Genomic DNA, 27,015 nt, shown 5'->3' with positions numbered 1-27,015 from the left:
TATTTCCTAATCTGTATTAGGAACGTAAGTCAGGTCACCTACAGTTGTTGTAACGATTCAGTGTGAGCTATTGCATCCAGATTGGACAGCATATGCCCCGATATGATGAAAGGGAGATTCCGTGTCTTAAATTAGTAGCAGTGGCTCACCCTGAAAGAGCAAATGCCTGTAAGAAGATGTGAGCTTCTGCTTGGTGTGTGGTGATCACAAAGCACAGGTGGCAAAAAAAAAAAAAAAAAAAAAAAAATCATCATTTTCCAGACTCTAATATTTTAGTTAAATACGCACAATTTTATTGATTGAAGAGATTAGGACAAAAACATTAAACCAAATACAGGACAAAGCACCAGAGGCCATAGATCCCCACCATGCATGTCGTCAATCTCTCCTCCTCCAAGGTACTTAAAAAATAGGGGAGAGGGAAGAAAAAAAGGTCCTTCTTGACACAGCACCATCTTCAGAATGTTAAAAAAAAAAAACCTTCTCTCCTTTATATCTTCCATTAGCAAAATAGAATCAAGGGCAAATCCATGGCCGCCTTGTCTCCTGGTTACGAAGGGTGAAGCCGCCCTCCTGGGAACGTGAGGACAGGGCTCCTGCTGCGCAGGCATAAAGCATCCAAGAGGCCGCACATACATGCCACACACTATAATGAAGCACAGATTCAAGTAACATTTACATACTAGAGTCCACGTGTCACCTACCCAAAAACAGGACCATTTCACAAAACATATACAGGCAGTCAAATCCAAACAAGTGAGGTACTGGGAACACAAATATTTATGCCAAAAGAGTTCTGTATCATACAGCAATAGAAAAGCCATAATAAAAAACATTTTGCCACTCGAAATCAAATAAAGCTATCTAGAAAAGCCAAGTAAAAGGTTATTTCAGAGACAGAAATACTCAAACAAGGAAAAAAAATCATAAATGTTAACTACAGCATGTAATATGTCATCCCAAGTCAACCCGTAATTGAAGTACTGGCTTAATACATCACAATGTGACATTTTCCTTAATAAATAGAAGAGTTCTTGAAAATACAAAGGTGCGTATTGGGATAGAGAGCTGTTTTTATTTATATCATCATAGCTTTCAGCTAATTATCCTTCCCGCTCGTCTCTACTGGGGTTTTTTGTCCAAACCAGAGGGCCTTACAAGCCAAAAGGATCATTCTCCGTAAAGAAAACGAAATAGCTGCCCTGTATTTTATACACGTGGGACAACCTGCTTTGTTTCACTAGTTTCTAATAAAACAAAGACAAATGTTTAGTTGCGATCAGAGTGCTGCAAAAGCGTCAGACTCCAGGAGCTTGCTAAAATCTCAGGCCATTGCTATCACCTCAGCACAGAGGAATGCCTGTCACACAAACCCTCATCGTTCAAAAGCAAAACATGAAAAAGGAGTTGGATTTCTCTTTTCCTTTCTTCTTCCCTTTTCTTTCCCCCTTTAAACTAAGATAGCAGTAATGCATGTGGACGTTTGACTTCTAATAGCTTCCTGCCACGAACCAATTGACACAAAACAGAATAGCTTGTTAAAGGACAGATTTTTTTTCCCCTTCAGGGAGCAAAGCATTAACATGTCATTTCCTGACCAGGATATTAAATAGTTTATTTAGAAGAAATGAGTTGAAGTGAGCGATTAAGAGACACAAACTGGACTTTTGTTTTCTTTTAGTGTAGCACCCAGGTTTCATGTCAGTCTGTGTGCACCGAATTTTTTTTTTTAAGTGAACCTCATTAATTACCAGCTAGGTGGCTGGCTTGTTTCAAAGAAAAACAAATTCTTGGCCAACTGTTCCTTCCCTGAATCCTAACAAGAAGTTAAATGCTAACAGTGCGATGCCAGGATGTGTGTTTGAGGCAGAGAGTTTTCATTCTGTGAGGATCTGCAACTATTTTGGAACAAAATGAAAAGTGGGGTAGGCGGAAGTGGCCCAAGTGGCAAGGGGTGGTCTCCCAGGCTATGTTAGGGAAGACAAGCTCCAGGGGGGCTCCCATCCATCTCACCCCAACCCCCATCCCACGCCTCTTGCCCGGCCCATGCTACATGGTCAGTCAGCTCCTTGAAGGTTATCCTTCTCTGAACCAAGAAACTTAAGAGTGTGAATGTCTTTTTTGCTACTCAGCCAGGCAATTCGTGTCCCCTGGAAGAACTCCTTTCCGCTGCCCTCGCTCACTCCTGGTACCTGCTCAGTCTCTGTGGGGCATGAGCTCAGTTAAAGAAAGGGTCCAAGTTCTCTTCCATGTTGACGTCCGGCACCAGCTGGTCAGACACTTCCTTAGCACCATATCCTGAATTCGAGACGCTAAAATCTGTAGAAAACCAAGGATGGTCCAGAATTTCCTGCGAGGTCAGCCGCTCCGAGGGCTCCCGCCGCAGAATGCTTCGGATGAGGCACTTGGCCTTGGGTGACAGAGTCTCTGGAATGTTGAACTGGCCACGCCGGATCTTGCTGAAGAGGGAGCTGGGTTCAATGTCATGGAAAGGGTACCGCCCCACCAACATGGTGTACAGCATCACCCCCAGGCTCCACACGTCGGCTGCTTTGCCCGAGTAGCTGCCACTGGTGTTCAAGATCTCTGGGCTTACGTAAGCCGGGCAGCCATGCTTGTCGGAGAGGGAATCATCGTCTCCCCGCAGAATGTAGGCGTCTTCCAGGCTTTCCAGCTTGACCCGAGTCCTGCAAGAAAGGAGGAAAACATAAGCTCCTGAGGGTGCTCGGAGACACGTGACCACCAGCATCATAACACACCCGACTATAGTGTTTCCGAAGACTCCTCCTTCACATTCATGCATTCATCTGACCAGCCAAACATTACTCACTGAGCACCCTCTAGCTGCCAGCTACTATTCCAGGGCTGACGACACCCACATGGGTGAACAAGACTGACAAGGTCTTTTCATGCAGCTGACAATCCACTGGGGAGCTCAAACCTTGAGCACCTTAGCGAACCATGAATCACATGATCATCACCCTTGTGAAGACGGAACAAGAGATTAAGTAGCTTTCTCAATGTCACATTTGCATAATGCTAGGGCACCACAGAATTCAAACCGAGATCTAACCAACCAGGAAGCCCACAGCTTTGTCTACAACTTTTAGCAGACTTGTAACTAACGTGACAGAACACAGTCCACAACGAGCTTTCACCTTACTTGCATTTTGGCCTCACTACAGCCCTTTGTATTAGACATGTAGGATATTAATATCCCATTTTACAGATGAGAATATCGACACTCAGAGAGTTTGAGTTACTTCCCCAAACCTGTTAGCTGGGAAATGGAGAAGACTTGATCTCACATCTTCCTAAGTTGCTGCTGCTGCTCTTTCTTCTATACCAGCTGCCTCTCTTTAGGACCAGAAAGGAAGCAGGGAATGTTCAAGCAGGAGTGGACTCCCATCACCTGGTCCTTCTGAGGCTGACACCCTCATATCAAGACCACCTTCTTTCCCTGGCCAGGCCCAGTGTCTCAAACCTGTAATCCCAGCACTTTGGGAGGCCAAGGCAGGCGGATCACCTGAGCTTGGGAGTTTGAGACCAGCCTGGCCAACATGGTGAAACCTCGTCTCTACTAAAAACACAAAAATTAGCCAGGCGTGGTGGTGCACACCTGTAATCCCAGCTACTCAGGAGGCGGAGGCAGGAGAATCATTTGAAGCTGGGAGGCAGAGATTGCAGTGAGCTGAGATCGTACTACTGCATTCCAGCCTGGGTGACAGAGTAAGAATCTGTCTCAAAAAGGAAAAATAAAACCGTCTTCTTTCCCAGATTTCCTGCTGCCTTTATCTTCGGTCCTGCCCCTCATACTCCCAAGACCTTGTCCTTGACTAGGTTCTAACATCTGACTAAGGTCACCCACATCTTCTGCCTGTGCACATCTGTGATTCCAATTTCCCACGTCTGTGTGCGTGGGGTGTGTGTGAACAGAACCATGAGTCCAAGATCCAATTCAAACTAGGCATCCTACCCCCAGTCTTTCCCTGCCATTTAAGGTCCATCGTGGTTGCTGACAGGAAAGTGGGACTCTCCAGCGTATGCTCAAGAATAGAGGTAAAGAAATCCTGCATTAAAGTCCCTGGAATCCAGCACGCATCCTTACACAGTAAGATCTGATGTCATTGTTGTGTATGACATAAATTAAGTGCTCAGGAAATACTTTCGGAAGTGAGTTGAATTCTTATCATTAACTATACCTAATCTACTGTGAGGGCCGGGATGGCAGTGACTTGTTCAAGGCTACGGTGAAAGTCACTGAGAGCTTCCTCCACCCAGCGCCCCAAGTCCTAAACCAGCCTCCTCTCCTTAGCTCAGGGGCCTCCTAGGAATTCCTGTTTTCCTGCCCCACTGTTCTTTGAGTGGAAAGCTAGGAATTGCTACCTTCCCATACTTGAAATTGAAATCTTCCTCCGACTCTCCTGGCTGGGCCACTGCCTCACAGAGTTGTAGGTAGTCCTTGGGTCTCATAAACTTAGTTAATCTATCCCATTATCAAACCCCTGGGGGCTTGCAGAGAAGGTGAGGAGGGATGGGGAGGTGTTGGAGTTAGGATTAAGACAGCATCTACAAGGGCTATCTCACTCGCATCTCGTATTTCCTTCATCTCAAAAGCGCACATGCAGGCACACATGCAAGCATCTGCCCTGTTTGCCCCGAAGTGCAAAAAAAACTCAAATAAGCAGAGAATAAGAAAGAGCTTGGAAAAACCACATTGGGTCATAAGTCAGAGCTTGTGACTCAAGTCCATCTCCTGCTGTTTCTCTTCCTCCATCTGCCTGAAGGTCTTAGCCTTTCAGCGTGATCACCACAGCCACTAAGAGTCATAGAATTGGGGGCAAGGTTCAAATTAACCAAAAGATTGCTGCTAGGAGTTCTCTATAGCAAAAGGTTTGGTGAAATCCTGGGTTGACTCTAAGACCTCATATTTGGATTACAGGAGTTCAAAGCTCAAGGAGTAACTACTTCCTGTATTAATTTCCACCAACAAACAATAGTTGTGGTCATGGGAAAAGGCACGGGGATAAGAGCTAGGAAGGCAGTTTCCAGGCAAGGCTTTGTCTCTCACTTGCTGTGTGGCTATGGCTGAGTCACTCAACCTCTCTGTTTTTCAGACCTAAAGAGGAGCACTGGACAAGGAAGTCTTTTAAAAAAGTTATGTGGTAAAATAGACACAACATAAGACCAATGAAGTACACTTAAACCATTTTTAAGTGTACTTCATTGGCATTAAGTACATTTACACTGTCATGCAAACATCTGGACAAGGCGGTCTTAAAGTCTGTCAGTTTTATCATTCTGGGATTCTGTAATACCCATCTGTCCCTTTTTTATGTGCTCACTTACATTCTATTATAATCTATAGAATACATACTCTTCTGCACCTATAGCTAATGTTCTACAAAAACAGGAAGGATCTACATGTCCTAATCCGGAATGGAGCTGATTAAAAGCCAGTATCTTTGTCCTTTTGTTTTTCCTAATCTAAGGTGGCAGGTGGAGCTGGCCCATGAGACTTACTAGCTGTCGAGATGCGATGGAGGTGAAAAGGTGAAACCCAAGGGGCAGAGGAAAGGAGGAGGAAGGCCGGGATCTCAAACCACAGGCACGGTGAGTTTTCCCCACAGATTCCTCCACCCCATTCTCACCCAGCGCAAGCCAGACCCCTCACCTCCAATTTCACTGTTCTAGCAGCAGAATAGCTATGGAAAGAATTACAACTGTGGAAATAATAGTAAGAAGAAAAACAAGCTCTTCCATCTGTGGGACAAGGGGCGGTCCGGTGGAACAAGCATGGATCTTGGTATCAAAGGGCCCAGGTTTTGCCCAGGTTCCCCTGCCCCAAACCTGCAGTGGTGATGCAGCTCATCTTTGGCCACGGCTGCAGGGTGACCCCCAGGGACTCTCGACCATCTCTTGGACCACACTCCCTTCTCTCTCCATCCCAGCCTGTTTGCTGTTCCTCACATGCCCTGCTTGGCCCCAGTCCTTCTGAGGCCTTTGCCACGGTGTCCCCTTGCCCTAATTATGCTTCCCCAACTGTGTGACAGCTCACTTTTGTCTTGTCTCTGCTCGAATGAAGTTTATTAAACTTCATCCTGTCCATCCTACATTACGTAGCCCTCCTCCTCTTTTCAGCATGGGATATATTGTACATTTACATTTCAAGATTTACTGTGTATCATTATGGTCATCATTTCCAGATGATCACCTCACTTCCCACCTCCAAGAGCCCATGGGCACGCGGCTGATGTCATTTTGTACGTAGAGAACAACACTGAAGTTTGCTGCTGTACCTTGAGCACCTAGATGAGTACTTGGCACACAGCAGATACGCAATCCATCAATGACAGGGACAGTCCTGCTGTCGACCCCAGGGGGAGCTTCAGTGTGCTCACCGGGAAAGGAACAAGGGCCGATGATCTGCCTCCCTGGCCAGGGTTTAGTGGCAGTCAGTGAGAGCTCTACAGAAGATGGGCTTTGTAAATGACAGCATTGAGGCATCTCCCATGGTGATAAGGGGGTGGGGATATTAGGCATCTGTCAGTAAAGGTGGGAGGGAGATATGACTACAGGGACTTGAACTTCTCCTGGCTCAGCCTTGGCAGGGTGCAGAGCTCACCACTTCAAGCTTTTTATGCAAGGGACTCTCGACCATCTCTTGGGCCACACGCTCTCTCACTCCCTCCCAGCCTGTTTGCTGTTCCTCACATGCCCTGCTTGACCCCAGTCCTTCTGAGGCCTTTGCCACAATGTCCCCCCGCCCGGATTATGCTTCCCCAACTGTGTCAGCTCACTTTTGTCCCGTCTCTGACCAAATCTGAGGCCCTTTTCCATTCCTATCGCCTTCCACGTCACAATTTTAGATTCTGACTTTCTCCTTCACCTCCTCCTGCCAGGTGTCCCCACATTCAAAGCATCCTAACCCCTTTCTGGAAGCCTCAGAAAATGGTTAAGGCCTCCACTCTGTCCACTAACAATGACCCTCCCCAAGCTGGAGTTTACCTTTCACCTTTCCTATCTGAAGATGAGCACACAGAATCTAGGCCCGATATTTCATGAATTTGAGATTAAAATGAAAAGACCATCCCACATGCTGCCAAATACCAGCTGCCCCCAAGCTCATCTAGCCAACACTTCACACTCCTTTCCCTCAGAGGATGCAATTTTAGTGGGGAGGGCCCAGGTCTGCTTGTCACATTTGGTTCAGCACATGCTGCAGAAGGACAACCACAGAAACCAGCCCAGGTCAGAGAGCAAAGCAGTGTCCTAAGGCACAGACACCTGGGTTCAAGATCAGGCTTTGAAAATTACAAAGTACCAAATGTCAGATATCATCTATGTACCCAATGCGTGCAAGGCACTTACACATACCGTCTCTTCAAAGTTGAGGAGATCCATTTCCAAGGCAGGTACTATGATTCCTTTTCTCACGGACAATGAGCCTAATGCTCAGAGTCTGAATAGGCTCCTATGGCTGGCAAGGCAAGGCAGTGGCTGGGTGCTCACCTTTCTTAGGCCTGACCCCACCTACTCAAGAAGCTGGCGGAGGAGACCACACCAGGGTTGCTCAGTTCACTAGGTTCCATCAAGGCGCGCAGCACATGTGCCTCCCCAGTGTCAGGGGACAGCCAGTCCTTGGGACAGGAGCCTGCTCTTTCTCTAGGGGAGAATCTGCATCCCAGGCAGGACAGGGGCAAAAGAAAAGAGAAGCCGGGAGAAAGGATGGGGAGGAGATGCAGCCTTGCTGGCCTTGGTAGGTCATTCTTTTGACCTTGCTTCCTTCTCAGAACACTGTGAACTTGTTTACATCACTTCTAGGCAAGGGTTGAGGCAACTGGTCTGGATTACGTCTTTCGACAAGGACCTTTCAGGATGTATACCACGTGAGAGGAATGGAGGGAGGTCTGACAGGCGGGGGTGAGTATCAGCTCTGGTCACTGTGGACTTGCTGTGGAACTGCAGGGAGGCTGCTGAAGGTCTTTGGACCTTGGCTCCCTCCTCTGGGAAACAGGGCTGCCAGTCAAGAGTCTCAAGAATGTGTATGGGGAGTCCCTGGTGGGGCTCTAGCACATGTCAGAAATGGGAGCAGAAATGAATGAACAGTCTTGCAATGGCTCACGTCCCCTCACAGTCTGGGCACTATGAATTTTCCAGGCAAAGGAGTTGATTTCCATAAAAACCAACAGAAGCATCTGTGGACCTAGTAATTCAAATGTCCCACTAGTCATGCAGGCATTTAAAAGACATTTACCAAGCATTTTACTCTGCTTGAGTTGCCCAACCAGGCAACTCAAGGCACTGGGGAGACACTGCGGAGACAGACATGACAAGGAACACTCATCTTCTCAGTTTTTGTGAGAATTAACTGTAATAATGCAAGTACGGTATCTACCGAGGAGCCCAGCGTGGTAGATCTGCAAAAAACTAGTGGCAACCATAATTACTGATCTTATTATTAAGATGAACCTTCGCACCTACCCTCAACCCAAAAGCCTCGTGGAGAAGACAGGTGAGGAAGCGTGAAATGCAAGTCCCCAGCACACGGCAGTAGATGTGAATTCTCGTTCCTTCCTGAGTCTTTTGCTCTCGTTCCTTCCTGAGTCTTTTGCTCTTGTTCCTTCCTGAGTCTTTTGCTCTTGTTCCCCCCGCGGGCTGGAATGCTTCTCCCCAGCTCCATGCCCAGCCCAGTCCCCTCACTTTATTCAGTTATGACTACGGTGATCAAGATATGCTTCCTGGAAGTGGTGGTACCAGAGATAGTCCGAGAAGAATAAACATTCCCCAAAGTGACAAGGGGTGGGGGGTGTGTGTGTGGTAATTTTTGTGACTAAACGCTGTAAATGACAATGGTTATCTCCAGTAACTTCTCAGGGGAAGAGACATCTCCCTGCCAGCCACCAGCCTGGGGTAGGATTGGTTTGGCCAGAGAAGCTGGATCCCCGCAGGCCTTTTGCAAACTGTGCCTGGCATGGGAAGAGAACAGCCTGCTTTGCTCTCAACCTGCTGAATGAACAAGGCTTACACGTGGGCAGCCTGTGTACTCAATGACGGCCCAGCCCAGTGCCAGGCCTTGTGTCACCGGATCCCAGTGCCAGGTGAGGAAGCCAAAACCAGCAGGGTGCGGTTCCTCTCCCAGCATCTGTGGAGCAGCACAGATCGGCCCTGAAAGCCCCAATTCTCCCCGCACCCCCATCCACTCTCAGCACAGGCTCCAGAGCTCCCTTGGGCCAGTAAGTTGAACTACCAGTGTGGCCCTTGGTTCTTTCGGCCTCAATTTCCCTTCTGTAAAATAAGAACAAATAGCTGCAGGGCCTGAAAAGGGCTCTTCTAGCTTCAGAATTCCAGATTTTAAAGTTTCCTTTCATTCTTAAGCTCTAGTGATTACAACACACCGTATAATATCCTAATAATAATTATAGTAACAATAATAGAAACTATGTGTGAAGCATCTACAAGATGCTAAGATTATTAACAGCCTGCATCCTTATTTCTCATAACAAAGTAAAAGACAAGTATGATATACGCATGTTTCCTAATACATAAGGAAGCTGAGGCACAGGGAATTAAATGCCCCAGGCTGTACACAAAGAAGCTGAAGAAGCTGAGCTCTGAAATCTACATCTGTACTCTACTGCCATTGCTCTTTCCAAAATACATTCTGGTACTAAAATCACTGATTTACTTAGGGCCAAAGAAAGAAAAACTTTTAAAGGGAGACCCTGAGATGATGGAGACAAATCTGTCTCCATCTGTTGCCTCATTGGTGGCCCAGTTTATTCAGCACTAGATCTGGTACAAAACCATCCCATTCACAGCTAACTGCTATAGCTCATGAGGTCGATACAGGTGGTTAGACCTGCCCATTTACTGGATGAAGAAACTGAGGGAACAGAAAGCAGATCTGACTTATCCAAGGCCACCTCGCAAGCCAGTGGTAGAGCTGGGATTCAAACCCCGGTTTTTAACTCCAAGTTTAGTGCTTGATCCACAAGATCAAAAAATAGTCTCCACGAGCAAATTATGCTGTGCTTTTAAATCTTTAAACAGCACCCTGGGCTCTTGGCAGGAAGAGATCAGGACAGGGTGGGCCAGGGTGGGGCTGAGCTGGGAGTTCAGCCAGACAAAGTGGGCCTGGCAGGGATGGGAAGTCCGGTGGCCTAAGGTCAGTGAAATCCAGAGAAATCACTGAAGGCCGTCCGGTCAGGCGGTCCAGATAGGCTTAAGGGTCAAGTGAAAAGGTTAGCTGCTGCCAGATCTGACCTTGCCCTGACTGTTACTGAAACACTACTCTGGGCAGCCAGTCCAGTTGTGAAAGCCAGGGTCCCGCCCGGGACGACTGCTACCAACGGCCTGGGAAGGACCACCTGGCACCGTAGGCACCATTATGCCGGCCTGGCAGCCTCATTAGAACTTCACAGGCCGCTAAACGATTCCAAATAAATTGTCGTGCATTTAATTCTGGTTCCTGTATGCACAGACTTTTCCAACAGTCACCTCTGAGAGCCACCTCTGCACCAGGTCTTGTAGAGTCAGTGAACCACCCCAACTCCTACCTCAAGTGGCCCATAAATTAGCAGGGAGAGCAACAGGTGAGCCACAGGGGAAGCATCTCAGGGCAGGAGAGCAACAGGTAAGCCACAGGGGAAGCATCTCAGGGTGTCGTGGTGGAGGGAGAGATGTCTACAGGGAGAGAATATGCGTCGTTACCTTACAACACCACACAATCTGGAAGGTGGGTGTGCCCACAGCGATTTGATGCAGGAGACGACAGCAGCTTAGACAGATGAAGGAACTTGCTTGGAAATAGCACAGTGGGGATAAGAAACCCAATCTGACTCAAATACTCAGGTGTTTTCTGCAGTGCCATCTACCCAGCCACGACAGAACCCCTGCCCCGTCCGCATGCAGGGGCATGTTCCTGCCCCTGACTCCCATCTGTGGTACCTGGATGAACAGGGGAGTCTCACTGTACCTGAACACCTTCCCACGCCCCCACGCAGACACCACACAGCACAGCCTGCAGGCCGCTGGGGCTTCACAGAGGAAGTCCATCCTGTCGCCATAGGAACAGAAAGGGAAACCCAAGAAAGAGGATGCCACGCTGACAGGAATTCCTCATCAATACTCCATTCACTCCCTGCATTGAGACATTCAGCCACGGCTCCTGAAGAGTCCCTCCTCCCCTGTATGATGGACTGACCTCTCCACAAAGCTTCTGCAGGCTCAGTGCTGGCCAGGGACACCCAGCGGTGGTGCTGCTGCCCTGCCCGGTGGCTTAGGAGTGCTTCAGGGTCCAGAATTTTCCCAGTCTTGTTCCAGGTGTGGGGTGGGAGCTCACAGAGCTCAGTGAGGCCTGCAAGTGAATCTCTGCACCCACTCGCAGGGCCAGATGGGGACGCTGCCCTCGACAGGGAGCCCCACGCAGGCTTGTGGAGCTGTGCGCTCAGGCACGTAATGAATGAGATCGGGTCGAAAAACCTGGGTCCTGCTCTTGGCTGTGCCACTAACACATCTGGGACCTTGGGTACGCACACTCTCCTCCTCATTTTTTTCGAGATAAAAGGGTCGGTTTTAAAGCCCCACTTGTTGCCCCCACCTCTTCAATCCCACTGCCACAGTCTCGGTTTGAGCCACTTCTTCCTGGAACCCATGCCCGGCTGCTATTACCCAGTCCATCCTTCACATATACTTCCAGAATCACAAACCTGTCCCTGCATTCCAGAAAAACCTTTCAATGGTTCCTTCTGGGCTTCAGGTCAAGCTGGAGGTGAGGGGTGTGTCTTTCAGGCCCTGGACTCAGCCTCATCTCTGTCCTAGCACAGGTGACCCTCCAGCAGCACAGCCCTCCCTACACATGGTTCTTTGTGCCTCTGGCTTGACTCATGCCTTCTGGCACCTCCCCATCCGTACTACAGCACTCAGGCCAACCTCGCGCAGGAGCTCATCACCTCCCAGAGGTGACCATTCTCCACACCATACTCCACTGTTGGAACTGTTAAATAATGCTTACAGCTAAGTAACTATTGAATCATGATTACGTCCATTAGGCAAGGACTCTCTTGTACTGATTCCTGTACCATCAACACCTAGCACTGGAGGACGGAGTAGGTGCTCAATAAATGTCTGCGAGATAGAATGACCCCCATATCTAAGATCCCCCGACTCCAACATTCTGTCTGGAGTTCAGGGCATCTAGGCAAGACTCTGCTCAAGCAGTGCAATGGCTAGAGTCTAAAGAAATTTCAAATAGACTGGACTCTGTTCCATGATTTCGAGAAACTCCCAAGAGTATTGAGTAAAAAAAAAAAAAACATTGAAAATGAGTTTCCATCCACTGCCTTCCACTGTCAATATGGCTAGTGGATTTTTCTTATGATATTCATGCCACTGGGACAGAAGGGGCTATTTGTATATCCACGGCATCAACAGTTATACTTTCCTAAGTACTGCTAAGTCTAGTGCTAGGCATGGGGGATAGAAAAAGAAATGAAGCCCACTGTATAGTTCCCTGGGATTAAAAAAAAAAAAAAAAAAACACCCAGAGAATGGGAAAACAGGACCTAGGACTGCCCGCGGGCTTGGCTCATTGGTGGCCCAGTCCATGACTGCTCAGGAAAACCGAGTCGTAAGCCTAGTTTTGACCCTGGCTAGTCAGGTCCTCCTGGTGCACACCTGTTGCCTAACTGCATGAGAAAATTCTTTCTCAGGGTTGGGCATAAGAGACGGTAGTTTACCTGTTGTCTATTTCCTGGAGACAACCTAGTATTTGAGAGCCTGGGCTCTGGAGCCAGGGACCTGGGTACCAACCCCAGGTCTGCCACTGGTTGGCCAGTAGACTCTGAGAATCAATTTTCTTATCTGTAAAACGGTGAAAATAAGAGTATCTTACTCATTGGGTTTAAATTGATTAATTTAAATATGGTAGGTAATTAGAATTAAATTTGTGAATCACATTACGGGTAAAACACATGGTGGGCCCTAGATATAATTTCATCGAAATGTAGGTCTCCTGAGAACAGGGTTTCTGTCTCACTGGGCTCTGTAGTATCCCCAACACCAAGAATAGTGCCTGGCACATAATAGGTGCTCAATAAATATTTGTTAAATAAATAATTGAATCTCCAGGTTGTTGGGTTATGAGGCTCAACGACATCAGAGGATGCCCAAGAGCAATAATGACGGCTATGTATTCAAGTAGCTGCAGGGCACCAGACACTGTGCCGGACACTTAACATGTTAATACATTGTCTCTTCTCATGATTTCAGAGAAGACAGCCTAAGACCATAGGGCTAAATGGAGTAATAAAAAAATCTGACCACTGTTTTAGTCAGTGGTCTGCTTGGTTTGCTTGGGGACACACACTAGCCCATCAACTAGTTACAAAGTACAAGTAGTAAGCACCCCAGCAAGAAATCCTGCTGAATAATATCTACTATTTAGTCTACTTATAAGCGTGGAACCTGGAGGAAGCTCTCCCCTCTCTCACTGTGATTAGAAAAGCCCTTCATGAATAAAATTACAGCCTGCCATAGACACTGAAAACAATGTCTTAAATAAATGTCACTTTTGCATAAATCATTAAAAGGGAAATGATGGGTAAATTTCTCACTTGATGGGAAACTTTGAAAATAGCTCTCTATGAAAAGGTATCTCCATCGGGGATGTGTAAGTTTCCTGGGCAATGACTCCAGGATTGATTCCAGGCAATGACTCGGACACCAAGGCTCTACTTACCCCTGCCTCTCTCTCTCTGTCATTAGCATCCAACCTGAGCTGCTCCCACTCAAAAAAGGAGACATTCCGTCAACAAATAGCAAGGCCCAACCTGTGCCAGGAGCAGTGAACATGAGACAGCCTATGTCCCCAGGAAGCTCCCAGCAGGGCACAAGGACCGTCTACAGAGGCACATATGGACCATCACAATACAGTAGGAGATGAGCTCTGATGAGGAAGGGGAGTGCTATGGGAGAGACATCACTGATCCACCGTGGGGAACAGGAGGCTCGCCAGCCTTCCCCAAAAGTTGGCAATACCTCAAGTACATAAAGGGGTTCCTTATAAATGAGGGAATTCCAGGAGCTCTGTTTCCTTCAAAGCAAAAACGAAAGGTATTTTCCCAAAACACAAAGTGCCCACAACTTGAAAAAATGTACACAGCTTTTAATGAAAGAAAAGCTGAGTCTGGTCTCCAGGGCTCTGATGCCTGCCCTCTGTACTTTGTTAGCTATTGAGACCTCAATGGAGGCGGGTGCAACTTGAAGATCTAAAGGAAGAGCCAATAAAGATACTAAGAGCTGAGAAAGAGTGCCTTGACCTCTGTTGGTGGGGGAAGGAGAAAGGCCTCCACCCCACGGGGAGGCACAGGTCTGTGGATCTGGGCAGGTGGCGTTTATTATACCGAAAGCCCCCGGGCCACTGAGTTCCTGCCAAGAGTCGCAGCTTCCACCCTGCAGAAGCAGGCACTGATTGGCTTCCACAAAGCAGAGGAAATGAAACCTGTCACATCAAGAGATAAAGATCTTCTACCCAAAGAAGAAACACGTAAAGAAGCATGTTTCTCAGTTCACATGGGGTCCTTCTGTGCAAGAAATGTCAACACTGAACTGAGACTGGAGGCAGAGAGTGGCAGGCGGATGGCAGGAAGCCTTGAACCCAGAGAGAAATCCAATGGGCAAAAGCAAACAGGAAGTGCTGTGGGAACAAGGCCCCAGCCACCTTCCTTGAGCAGCATAAGGGTGCACCTGCTCAAAGGGCTCTTCGCATCCTGAGGGAGCCAGGGAACTGGCCCTGTGAGCACAGAGTGACACTGAGTGCAGACGAGGCTTCCGTCAGCAGGAGCTCCCACCCACTGATGGCTGACTGTGCGCTAGGCAGGAGCTCCCGTCCGCTGATGGCTGACTGTGCGCTAGGCAGGAGCTCCCGTCCGCTGATGGCTGACTGTGCGCTAGGCAGGAGCTCCCGTCCGCTGATGGCCGACTGTGTGCTAGCCATTGGGTTGTCTTGTGTTAATACATTTAATTCCATGAGGGAAGTCTTGTTGTTATTTCCCCTTTGCAGATGAGGCAGTCTGGGCACAAAGCTTAGGTAACTTCTCAAGGTCCTTTCCTAACAAGTGCAAGAGCAGGGACTGGAATCCAGACAGCAGCTCTGACTCTACATAGAAGTAACAGGACTTCTCCCAAGCTTAGGCCTTCCCGTGAATTAAAATGGAATTGGAGGGGCTTGAAACATGGGGCTTCTAAGAACAGACCGATCAAGCAGGTCACCCCAATGCCACAGCAGAGAGGGGGAGGCAGAGTGCACGGGGCATGCACTTTGGGGATGTGGGTACTGCCTTCTATCAGATTCTGAGCCCCAACCAGCAGGGTGGTCACTACTACACACAGACCGTCTGAGATTTTACTACAGGAACTGTGGATGCACAGGGTGTGGCCAGGTGAGTTCAACTGGAGTTGGAGATTAACTTCCTTAAAATGCTGCTCAATGCCTCTGGGCCCTGAGGTTTTCCTTTTCAGCAGTATAAACAAAAAGAACCAAGCTCTGCCCTGCACAAACATCTCTGGGTACGACGGAGAAGCAGCAGTCCAATGCCGGTAACACAGACGCTGATCCAGGCATGGTGGGGTACGATCCTTCAACCCCTACATGTGCCTGTGGCCGCGTACTCCAGCGCACATATGGTCAATCTGGCCTTTCTGAGCCTCAGGTTCCAGACCAGATGCACTTGACCTTTGGCATTAATTTAATGATTATAATTAAGCCAAACAGAGAGGAGGATGTGGCCTAAATCTGAACCCCGATGCCACTCTTCTCAGAATACGCTGCCCAAGAGACCGCCTTAATTCTTCAAGAACCCACTGAGTCCTGGGAACTGCTCTCCTATAATGGTACTATTTCATCCATGACTCTAGGAACAGATGTCCCATCATGAGTGCCTGCCCTGCCCAGTGAGTCACAGAATCATCTCATTGAACCCTCACAACTGCCCGACAGGAATGCCATTATTATTTCTGCTTTGAGGAAACCGCAGCTTAGAAACATTCAATGACTTATCCAAGACTAGATAGCTAAGAAGAGCCAGAAGTTAAACCTAAAACTCAAATCAAAGTAACATGGAAACAGAAGACTCTGAGCTGCTGCCTTTCTACCTAGCAGCACAAGGCACGCTGGCATCAGGTCCAAACACAACACTAGGATCATCCGTGTCTGCCTGCAAAGCTACCAGTGGGGGACGGGAGTGAAGGCGCTGGCAGTTCCACTAAGAACGTTTCCATGGATGGCCATGGATGCAGAGTCCCAGACGGCACACAATCGAAACTTTAGGCACAAGGAGTCAGCCCATAGGCAGGTCTTGTTCTGCACCAGGTGGGCCTCAGCCAGTTTCATACGTAAAGCCTGCACTTTCCATCGCTTTCCAGATCACCAGAGTTCAAGAAGCACATCACTGGGAGGGAGAAGACTGATGCACAAAAGAGGTGTGCAATGGTCAGAAGATGAATAAAGCAGCACTCCCCAAATTCGCTTCTGTGCTTTTTCACCGTGGGACCAATGCCCGAAAGGTTAGAAACAGACACTGACTCCACGGTTTAGCTTTCCAAAAGCCTTTAAAATGTAACCCATTGCTTCCTTACACTTTCGATGTTCTTGAGGGAGAAGGAAGCTTTAGCTCCACTAAGTGATGCAATTAGGATAGAAGATGAGAGTTCCCAGCAGCAAGCATGGAGCCAATGAGGTTCTGGGCCCTTGACACTTAGCCTCACACTCTTCCCTCAGGAAGTGCTGGCGATGGGCTCCATGTAGGCCACCATGCAGGCCAAATAAGAGAATCTGCCATGAAACTCAAGGCTGCCAGGAGGCAGAGAAGGAGAAATACACTGTGGGACAAAGAGCAGAAGTTTCACATTCTGGAATCAAGAGGTTAAAATACAGAACAACAAGAAGAAAAAGGTGACTAGGCATGATTCCTTAGTTGATAGTTGGATTTTAGAAAAACAAAAAAGCTCTTATCAATCAGCTACTGTTGAGAACATTCAAAATGTCCTTGAAAACGGAAGCGACCTTCTCAGAGCTGCCCAGACAGACACTTGTCATGTTCCTGAAAGGCCAGCCCACTGGGACCTCCACGTGACTTGGGCTGGAGGAAGAACTCTGGATGAAATGACAGTATTTCTAGGCTGGCTGAACCCTCAGACTGGCTGTGCGAAACTGAGCAAGCAAGGTGACCCTGCCATGAGGCCAAGGAACCTCACTGATCAGGTGGAGGAGTTACCATTTTCTCCAAGGTCCTACAGGGCATAAGCCTCAAGGCTGGCCCATGGGGCAACAGGGCTGCATGGGCAAAGGGGCTATCACACATGCCACTGTACTGTAGGGACTACATAGGCCAGCTCCCTACAGTCCCTTACATTTTCTTTTTACCTTGGAAAATGCTCTTTAAAATGAAAAAAAGGCTTTTGCTTTGACATGTTTAGTCCAGGGAATTGTTTTGGTTTCCCATTCACATTGGATACTCCTTGCTGGTTATCTCTGGACAGGGTCACGTTCTTTCACAAAAGTCAAACATAACTTCCAGATGAAATGTCAGAGGTACACACTCCTGAGGTGGGAAGCTTCTTCCCTGGGTCCTGGGACATCAAGGATTTTGGCTGTGCCATGACACACTCATAAAGGAGAAGCAAAGGCTGGGAGTAAAAGCCCTCCACAGCCCCGATGAGGCCTGGCTTCATTGGCTCCTAGCTAGCTGTGCGCACTGGGGCATGCTTTCACCTCTGGAGTTCTGCCTCCTGGCAGCAAAACAAGAGAGTGCCACACAGACTCTGCAACCTCCGGGTCCACTTTCGTTCCCATGTTCTATGACTTGGGGACCTCCACTCTGCTCTACTCATCTGCACAAATATGTATTCACTATGGGGGTCCTATTCCTGAACAGGCCATTCCTTCTACTCGTTGGTGCCCGAGAGTTCCTTCCTATGGAAACACAATCAAAGATGACATTTAAAAACACAGATCCCTGCGAAAGGGCATTTGCTGTCCTCATGCCCTCTGGCAGACAAATGAATTTCTTGACAGCTGACTTACTAGTGAATGTGGCCTTACTTCGACTCTTTCCTGTCCGTAACTTTGGGACTTCACCACGTTGCACTTTGGAGCTCTCATCTATGCAATGGACATGATAATACTCAAGGGACTTCACCACGTTGCACTTTGGAGCTCTCATCTATGCAATGGACATGATAATACTCACTTCTCCAATAGGGAGAGGTAATTAAGTTAAACTTTAACCTTATGGTAAGAGGTAAACAAATACGACCTCTTATTTTTGTAGATGCAGTTATTAAATTTCCAAGAAAGGTGGAACATAGAAGGGTAAAGAGAATACCTTTGTCAGTATTCTGTTGAGAGTCCACATATATTCATCTTCCAAATGAGAATATTCAAAGAAGCACATATGCCAATTTATTATTAATTGAAATGACCTTAGAGCCAATATAGCATACAGAAGGTAACAGAAGGAGAAATATGACGCTGGCAGAGGGAGGGTGGAAACAGACGAAGGACCAGTCCGAGATCACAGAGGGCATCAAAGGCAAAACCAGGGGAAACATGTCCAGGCTCCACGGGCAGAGGCATCTGAGCGGAAGAGAAAAGGTAAGTGTGGTTCCACACTCTAGATCTTCCAACAGCTGCCCCTTCTCAGTTTGTTAATAAAGGGAAAGGCATTCACAAGCAAAGATCAAGACATGAGCTGGTCTCCACGTTATGTGGAGCCTCATTCACGAACTACGGTGAGCAATGAATATAGATCTGTTGCCTCTGTTCCTCCAAACTCATATTCTTAAAAAGAAAAAAAGAGTGCTTGAAGGAGTTCTTATAATCAAAATCAGCTGGGAGAGAAAGCAGGGCCCCAGCAGCGTCTGCTATATAGAAGGTAATGAGTTAATGGCATAACCCAGTTGCCTGCATCCTGTCCAGCTGTCTCCTCAAATAACCAAGACCTCTGCAGTGCCATGCATTTGCATCAGCAGTTTCCTCACCTGGAATGCGGTCTTTCCCACATTTCCTGAAATACAGTCATCTTTCAAGTCTTGGCTCCAAAATCACCCCTCCTATAAAACCTTCCTTGACTCTCCAAGTCCTAGGGAGAACTGACATGTCCCCACCACCCCAGTTCTCATCCCACCCAGCACGGACCTCTATTCTGAGCTGGTAGCATTTCCTTCATCGGTCAGTTGACTATCTAATTCATCTAGATATTAATAGTACTGAGAATTGTGACTAATAGCTAATATAAGCTTAGGTAAGAGCTACTGAATGAGTGCATGGATGAATGAATTATAAATGACTGACTGTGGGTGCTGAGTGTTCTGCAGGTAGAATTTTCAAGGCCCTGCCTTTACTGGCGTTGAAAATGCCACAGAGGTTTGCAGCCACCTTCGGAATTCAAGACACCAATCATCCGTATTCACTGGGTCGCAGAATATCCTGTTACCTGTCCTTTAAGCACCAGATGACACCTTTAAAACAGTAGCTATTTGCTTTCCCGAAACACTTGAAAATTGCAATATTCACTTCCTTTAGCCCTCCTAAGATTCCTTCCCCTCATCTGGACCACAGACAGTAAAAAAAAAAAAAAATGTCCATTCAAGACTTTTCCAGGAAGCTGTTGTTAGAAGCAGTCCATCACAGTCCCCAGGTCTGGATAGGAATGAGACCTACCTCTCTTCGTCCTTAAAGATGAATTTCCGCAGCTTGAGGTCCCGCAGCACCAGCCCCCCGTCATGGCAGTGGGCCACTGCCGAGGCAATCTGGTAGAAGAGTCTGGCTGCCTCCTCCTCTCTCAGCTTCTTGCAGGTGCGGACGAAGGAATGCATGTCCCCATAGCTTCGCTCAAAGAACACGTAGGCTTTGGTCTCACCCAGGATAATTTCAGTGATTTGGTTGATGTTACTATGAGCAGACAGGCAAAAGCACGGTGCCAGGGATTCCTGGTAGCAGCTGATATCAAACACCTACGACAGGATTAACAGTAAGACCAGAGTCAGAGGTGCCTCTTGTACAACCAAAACACACAACATTGCACCTCCCACAGGCATGGGCTTTTGAGATGACAGAAAATATGCTGAACTTGGACCCAGACCATACTGGCCCTGCCTTCTACCAGCTGTGTGGCACTGAACAAGTCACTTAACCTCTCTGAGCCTCCAAATCTTTATGTATTACATGGGAAACTGATACTTGACTTACAGTGTTAGGAAGATTATATGAGAAAATGAAGGTGATAGTGCTTTGCGAAATGTAATACAGTACACAAATAATAATTTTCATTATTTTTGTCTCTAGCCCAATTGCGTGTTTATAGAACTAAGGCAAAAATGGAAAGTGATCCACCTCAAATGACATCAACAACACTTTATTTACCTTCAAAAACAAAAAAAAAAAGGAAAAGAAATGCACATAAACACGCGTTATACGACACATGAGCAATTAAGAGATTAAATCGCTAGCTGTTGCCTAGTGGTCTCTAATTCAATACTTTCATTTTACAGATATGGAAACTGAGGCTCAGAGAATGAGTCAAAACTCGAGCCCCCAGTGGCAGAGGTAGGAATACAATACAATCCTTCTTAATAGGGCAGCAGCCTTGCTTCTTCCTCTCTTCCCTCCACAGATATCTAACTCAATGAACCAGTTATGCAATGATTTTCTATGAATCAAAATTAGCCTGTGAAATGCCAACTCATTGTGGGGTTGCTTAAAAAGAAAAGGCACCCTCAATACCTTTTGAAACAGACCTAACAGAAATGAACACTACAGAGAATTTTTGAGGTTATAAAAAAAAGCGCTTTCATTCATTTCGAGACCTCCACTAAATCAGGAATACAAGTCCCTGGGTCTGGAATGTGGTTTTTCTATCTGCCTGGGATGTGGGTAAGATGAATCTATTCAGTGTGTGCGTGAGCCAGGGGCATGCGTGGGTGAGCTTCGCTGGAAAGCATCTAAGACAGGAACGCCCTAACAATGCACTGCATGCTATCAGTTCACAATCATTTAGCTGCCTAAATCGCTTTTTCCCTAGTTAGAGCATACTTTCTTTGATCATCATTTTGCAGTGTGGTGGGAAAAATGCTGGACTGGAAATCGGCAACCTTGAGGCACTAATCCGGGCCCTGCCACCAGTAATCTGGATGAGATGGATAAAGAGCTTAGGGTTGCCGGACCTCCCTCCGCTTCATAAAATGAAGATGTTGATTTAGAACAGTATGAACCTTTTTTGGGTCCTGATGTCACATCAAATCTGATAAAAGCTCTGTTCCCTCTTAGCTGACAATGCCCATTCTCAAATGCATGCACAATACCGGATTCATTTTAAGGGGATTCACGGGCTTTCTGAAGCCCACCCGAGGCCACAGACTGCTATTTAAGAATCCACGAGTTAAGTTGCTCTAAGCTTCAAAAAATTGAAACAAAATCTGTGAGTCAAACAGGGATGTAAAACCTCAAGAGAGTTGGTGCTAACCCGGCCAAGGAAGCAAAGTTAACAGTAATGTTGTGAATGAACCATAATGAGGCATCTCAGAAAAGCGGCACAGCTGCTGCCACTATAACCTAGAATTTAAGAAAGAATACTTCAACATCTCCAGAGACCACAAATCACACACTGATACCGTCAAATGATGACCTAAGAGCGGTGACCTAAGAGGCCTGTTCAATTAGGAATCTGCAATGCTTGAATCAACTTTAACACCCTGACTGCAGGCAACAGAAACCCAGGGAAGGCTCAAAAATTTCAAGGAGGAATAAGCTTTGCAGTGGCTAACGTAAACACTGCATTATATAATGAAGATGATGTGTTCTGAAATACCGGGTTGCAGCTTCTGTCGCCACTGCTCAGAGTTATGATTATTTATAATCTACTTCCTGTTTCCAGGTGCATTTACAAAAACATAAAAGGTGACTTTTGCTCAGCACTTTTAGCCTATTATCCTGCTCCACTGCTGAAAAACTGAATGGAGACAGAATTTTTTAAAAAACTAACATATTTGTGGCAGCTTCAAATGTAGCCATACCTTTTGTAGAAGAGACCAAATTCCAAGATGGTGGACAGAGTATGAAAAATAAAATAAGTATTTATGTTTTCCCAGATGGGAAGGAGCCAAACTTTTATTAGTAGCTATCAGGGGCATTTAGGGGCTTGGAATGGTATTTAAACCATCATCTTCACGTGCAAAATCAAGCTACAAGCCTGGTGCCAGCCTCTTTACATGTTTAATTTGAAGCCTTGGTTATGTAATGTGACAGTTCAGATAAGGCAGTAAGATTAGACCATCATTAATAACATTTGCAAAAAAAAAAGTACCCATTCTGCCAAGATAGTAATTATGTCAATCTGCACAGCAGCTACCAGTATTTCCATGAAAACATACAGTTAAAGACTCCTTAAAACGCCTTCATTCATTTATCTAGCAAAAGTAGGCACATGGAGACAATAAGCAGCCTTGATTATTTTGTTTAAATGACTCTGGAATCTCTATTCCTCCAAAGAGTGTCCTAGGGAATTCTCTATGCAGTCCTCTATAATAAATAGCATCTTTACATTTGATCTGTTTTTGCAAAGAATTTTTTCATTGGTCAACACACAGCTAGGAAACAAGAACCTTCTATTCTAAGACATCAAAAGGAACTGGATTCAATGTGTAGATTTCACTGAGCCTTAAAGTAAGCTAAGAGACCACAGCATATATATCTCTCAGCGCAGTTCAGAGAAGCAGCCTTATAAACCTCTCTTGGAGCTTCTTAGGAGATACACAACTATGCTTGCATAAGAAGTCACCCACATCATCTTTGGTAAAAAGTCAGGAAAACAGAAGCTGCTGTGTCTTAAAGGGATGACCTCTGTCAAGCAGAACAATGATACTGCACTTAAATCCACTTGCAGCCACACTATAATTGGTGAGGGGCTGATTCAATCTTTGCAATAACTAAACCAGCAGATTAAGTCCAATTTGAGGCCAGAGCACAAGTCTGCAAATGACACTGTAAGGTCAGCCCAAAGTGAAATATGTCTTGAAAAATCTGGAGAAAGAAAGAGCAGAGGCCAGAGTCACCTCTGGTTTTAAACAAAGAAGTAACAGCCAGATGCCCCTGCAGAATTTGGCTGCAGAGTCCCTATACTTAAAAGCCTCTCCAGCCTTTGAAAAATATTAAAATGCTCTACTGAAGTTGAGCAAAAGGAATGAAAATATTCACTGCTGGGTGATTGTGCATATTTCATACAAGAGTGGCAGTTCTGTGGAATTCATTCATTTCAAAGGATGACTATCCTATTGTGCAACCTTGCAGACTTCTGAGAATTCAATCCAGCTACTGAATTTTGGTTAACCGGGCACAGTTGCTCTGGGTCTCAATAACTTAGAGAAGATGCAAAATACCAAAGCTCAGGACAAGCAAAGGGCAACATTTAGAGTCTCCGATTTCTCCCTAAGGTCTGAACTAAACAATCGCAAAACTGACTGGAGATCTCCACTAAACCCAAATTTTGCAATGAAATACTCCAGTCCACTATGAAATAAGGAAAGTAGTCTGCGGTGAATGGCGAAAGCGCGATGTGTTATTTGCAGCACAACCGTGCCCTGAGACTATTTCAAAGGCAGAATGGGCACCCCACTCTCCCCTTACCCCTCAAAAAAAAAAAAAAAAAACAGCAAATCTAAAATCAGGTAACAATGAATCCTTGATCTATGTCCAATTCTGGGTAGTAGTATGCTCTATTGTAGTTATTTTCTTTTTTGGAAACTATTTCGCCCCTCATCCACTTGTCTGGGGCCCGGTGGGTGCACATAAAGATACACAGACACACATATACATAAATCAGTCACTGTTCAGGGTTAAAGACAAAAAAGAAAACCTAAGTGTCCATCGCAGTGGTATTACCACTGCGGATCCCTGGGGGCTCCAAATGGGAGCTCCTTAACCTTACAGGCAAAGGTGTGTGTTCAGGGGGGAACGGAAAAGGGGGGATGAGCAGGCAGGGAAGTCTAGAGATGGGGAGAGAGACCAAGACCAGAGAGAAAGACCCAAAGCATTCACTATTCACCAGAAAGTGCTCCGGCTTTGATTTCCACCCCAACCCTCCTCTCAAGGCTCCAGGCAGAAGAAAGGTCTTTGTAAACTCCTTCCCTGCGCTGGGCCCCTGGGCTCGGCCGGAGGGGGCACCTTTGTGTGTCTGTTTTAAAGGGCACCTTCGGAACAAAGGTTTAACACCTGCCCGCTGCTAAGAACAATGGCTGCGAAAGGAACGGAGTCATCAGTCTTAAAACTACCGGGGGATTCCCTAATCCTTGCTGGAAGGGGAGGGTGCTAGACACAGGAAGAAATCCCCCCGGGCAGCGGGACCCGGCCTCGCGCAGAGAGCTCCTGGAGCCTTCGGTGCACGCGTGTCCGTGGCCCCCGCGCAGTCCCGCCGCCCTCCCCTCCCCGGGCTCTCCCCGAAACGCCCCCACTGCAGCCCGCCCCATTGTCTGAAACGGTCTAAAAACTTCGCAACTTATCGAACCTGAGCAAATAAATAAATAAACCCATTTAATAAGGCCACGGTAATTATCCAGCGAATCTCCCTCTCCCAGACTCGAGGGCCTGGCGCCCTCCCGCTCCCTCGGGCCCCTTCCAAAGACAAAAAGCAACCCCCTGGCCCTTTACCTTGCACACCAGCTCCTCTCCGCTGTGCAGATGCACGGCACGAAAAACGTGGTCTCCCTCCAGAGGTTCCAACAATAAGTATTTCCCGATGCAAGAAACGCAATGCGACAAGTTCGGAGTCTCGGGCGGGCTCGGGGAGCCGAGGTTCGGGCTGAAACTCTGACTGGGCTCCGCGGACCTTATAGACGACAACTCTTCGAAATCCTGGGTTTTGTTCCGCGATCTCCCATATCTCGCTATTGTGATGGGGGTAGACCTGTGTATGTTCATGAGTGTGAGGATCGCACACGACAAACAAAAAAAACCCGCCGGAGAGATGAGTCGCTGGCGAGTGCGGCTGCAGGCGCCTCGGTGCCACTGATTTTAAAAGGGAGCGAGAGGGGAGGGGACAGGAGAGGGACTGCGTGGAGAAAGAGTTAGAAGCCCCCAAATGGGCGCCGCCGGATACCTTGTCTGCTCCGAGCCCGGCTCCTGGGGGTCCTTGGTCGGCAGGCAACTCGGGTCCTTTTGTTACCCCAAAGCAGTCGGCGATGTGCAGAATCGCCGCACTTTTAGTTACTCTGTGTGTGTGTCCCCAGCGTGGATCTGGATGAGTACCCGGGCTGCTAGGGTGCTGAGCTGCAGCGCCAGGGCTCCCGACGCGACCCCCAGGCCGGCTTCCGAATCGCTGACGGGGCGGAGGAGCCCGCGGTAGTTTGTGCAGTCTTCGGGGCGCTCACGGCGGCGGCTCAGTCCCAACGCGTTAGAAGTCAAACAAAAAGAGAAAGGAAACAAGCACGGGTCTACCGGCTGGCGACGCACGGCAGCCAGAATCCGCGCTGCACCCCCTTTTTTTGGTGGAAAGGGTGGGGGGCGTGGAAGGGGGGGGTGCGAGAGAGGGCAGTTACCTACGTTTTAACTGTAGATGGCGTCTGAGGCTTTTCCAAGATCGCGAGCTCTCCAAAAATTAAACAAACAAACAAAAAAAAGAAAAATAGCAAGGGAGCATTTAACTTGGAGCGGTCAGCGCTGCCAACAAAAGATTGCAAAAGCCGGGCACAGAGTTGCGGCGCGGGCTGGGCGCAGGTACCGCGACAAAGCCCTGGGCTCGGCCCGCCGCGCGGAGGTCAGCACAGGCTCATGCTGTCGCCGCTCGCTTGCGCCCTGGGTCTTCCTCCGAATGCAGCCAGACGTGCAAGAGAGAATGAGCACAGATCGGCGGTCTCCGATTTCGCCGGCACGAGCTTGCGGGGGTCCTGCGGGCGCTGCAATGGGAGCTGCGTCCCCGGCCCTTCCAACGCGCAGCGTTCCTTTGCCCCTCTCCCGCTGGAGAACTGGATCTCGTCTTGGAATAATTTGCAACCACTCCGTCTCCCACTACCCCGAGCCCAAATTGCCCGGTGGGGTTTGTTTTGAAGAAAATTGACGGCTTGTCTCCTCCTTCTTTGATTTCTTGCTTGCCCCCCCCCTCCAGAGAAAAGAGGGGACCGTGTATTTAAAAATTAAAGGGGACGGCCGACGGTGCCCGAGGCCAATCCCCGCGCTCAGCACGCCCGCATCCCCCGGCGAGGCGGTATTAATAGTTACTTACGTGGCCGGGGATCTCGGAGCGAGCGGGGCCGTGTGTGCGCGTGTGCGCGCGCGCGCCTCGCTCGCGCTCGGTCTCCCCATTCAATGTCACCGACACATTTCCACGGAGCCTCCGCCCCCCCGCCGCCCCCGCGACTGGCTCAGCCCAGAGCCGGCCCCGCCCCGCCCCGCCCCCGCCCGGGCCCCCCTCATTGCGCCGGGCGCCCATCAATCAGCCCCGCCGCTGCCAGTCCTCGGGCGGCTCCCCGCGTCGCTGCCATTGCAGCTCGGTGCCGGGGGCGCCAGCACCGGCCTCGCAGCTCCCTCACCCGGCCGGGGAGGTAAACAAAGTGAAATATCCTTCCGCGGCCCGGGGCCCCGGGCGCAGCACGCTGGGTCTCGGCTGCGCGCCCCGCAACAGCAGCGGCTCCGAAGCCGTCCCCCCACAATCTGCTCCCGCAGCGCCGACTCCGTAGCTCGTTCATACTCCTGGCGCTTTTCCCCAGAAAGCCAGGCACGCTCTGAGCATTCGGCCCCCAGGCTAAGATGTGGCCCTGAACGAGGAGCTTTGTTTTGGAGGAATGTGCTGGCATCGGGATTGCTGCCTGGAGTTTCGAGAATTCGTTTCATGGTATCTCTCCGACATCCTCCTCTCCATTTAAAAGGAAATCCATTGCTTCCTTTTAGTTGGTGCCACCGCTTGCCCCCGATCCCCACACCTTGGGCTTGTATTTCTAATATTTTCAGCAGAAGAGGAACTGAAG

At 48.1% G+C, this 27,015-nt stretch overlaps 1 protein-coding gene across 3 annotated transcripts; it reads right to left on the bottom strand.

The window, feature by feature from the left end:
- Positions 1-270: 270 nt before the first annotated feature.
- Positions 271-26,409, bottom strand: TRIB2 (tribbles pseudokinase 2). Of its 3 annotated transcripts, XM_025354041.1 has the most exons (4): positions 25,152-25,405; positions 24,704-24,959; positions 19,724-20,016; positions 271-2,687 (listed from the first exon to the last, which is right to left on the bottom strand). In XM_025354041.1, the coding sequence occupies exons 3-4, from the start codon at positions 19,876-19,878 to the stop codon at positions 2,219-2,221; spliced, it is 624 nt and encodes a 207-aa protein (XP_025209826.1). In that variant the 5' UTR covers positions 19,879-20,016; positions 24,704-24,959; positions 25,152-25,405; the 3' UTR covers positions 271-2,218. The 3 variants fall into 3 exon arrangements, with proteins under 3 accessions (XP_025209826.1, XP_025209825.1, XP_025209827.1); XM_025354040.1 differs by having other exon boundaries at positions 24,704-26,409; XM_025354042.1 differs by lacking the exons at positions 24,704-24,959; positions 25,152-25,405 and adding an exon at positions 26,274-26,403.
- Between the last annotated feature and the right edge of the window lie 606 nt (positions 26,410-27,015).

This window comes from Theropithecus gelada, chromosome 13 (assembly GCF_003255815.1).
Source record: "Theropithecus gelada isolate Dixy chromosome 13, Tgel_1.0, whole genome shotgun sequence".
Taxonomy (NCBI): Eukaryota; Metazoa; Chordata; class Mammalia; order Primates; family Cercopithecidae; genus Theropithecus; species Theropithecus gelada.
The sequence above is the reverse complement of the archived record's forward strand: the minus strand, read 5'-3'. Positions and strand labels throughout refer to the sequence as shown.

Coding starts and splice junctions, on each gene's coding strand:
- TRIB2 (XM_025354040.1), bottom strand. CDS start 24,973: ATGAACATACACAGGTCTACCCCCATCACAATAGCGAGATATGGGAGA. Junction 20,017..24,703: donor GAGAGGAGCTGGTGTGCAAG/GTAAAGGGCCAG, acceptor ATCCTGTCGTAG/GTGTTTGATATCAGCTGCTA. Junction 2,688..19,723: donor ATCTTTAAGGACGAAGAGAG/GTAGGTCTCATT, acceptor CCTTTCTTGCAG/GACTCGGGTCAAGCTGGAAA.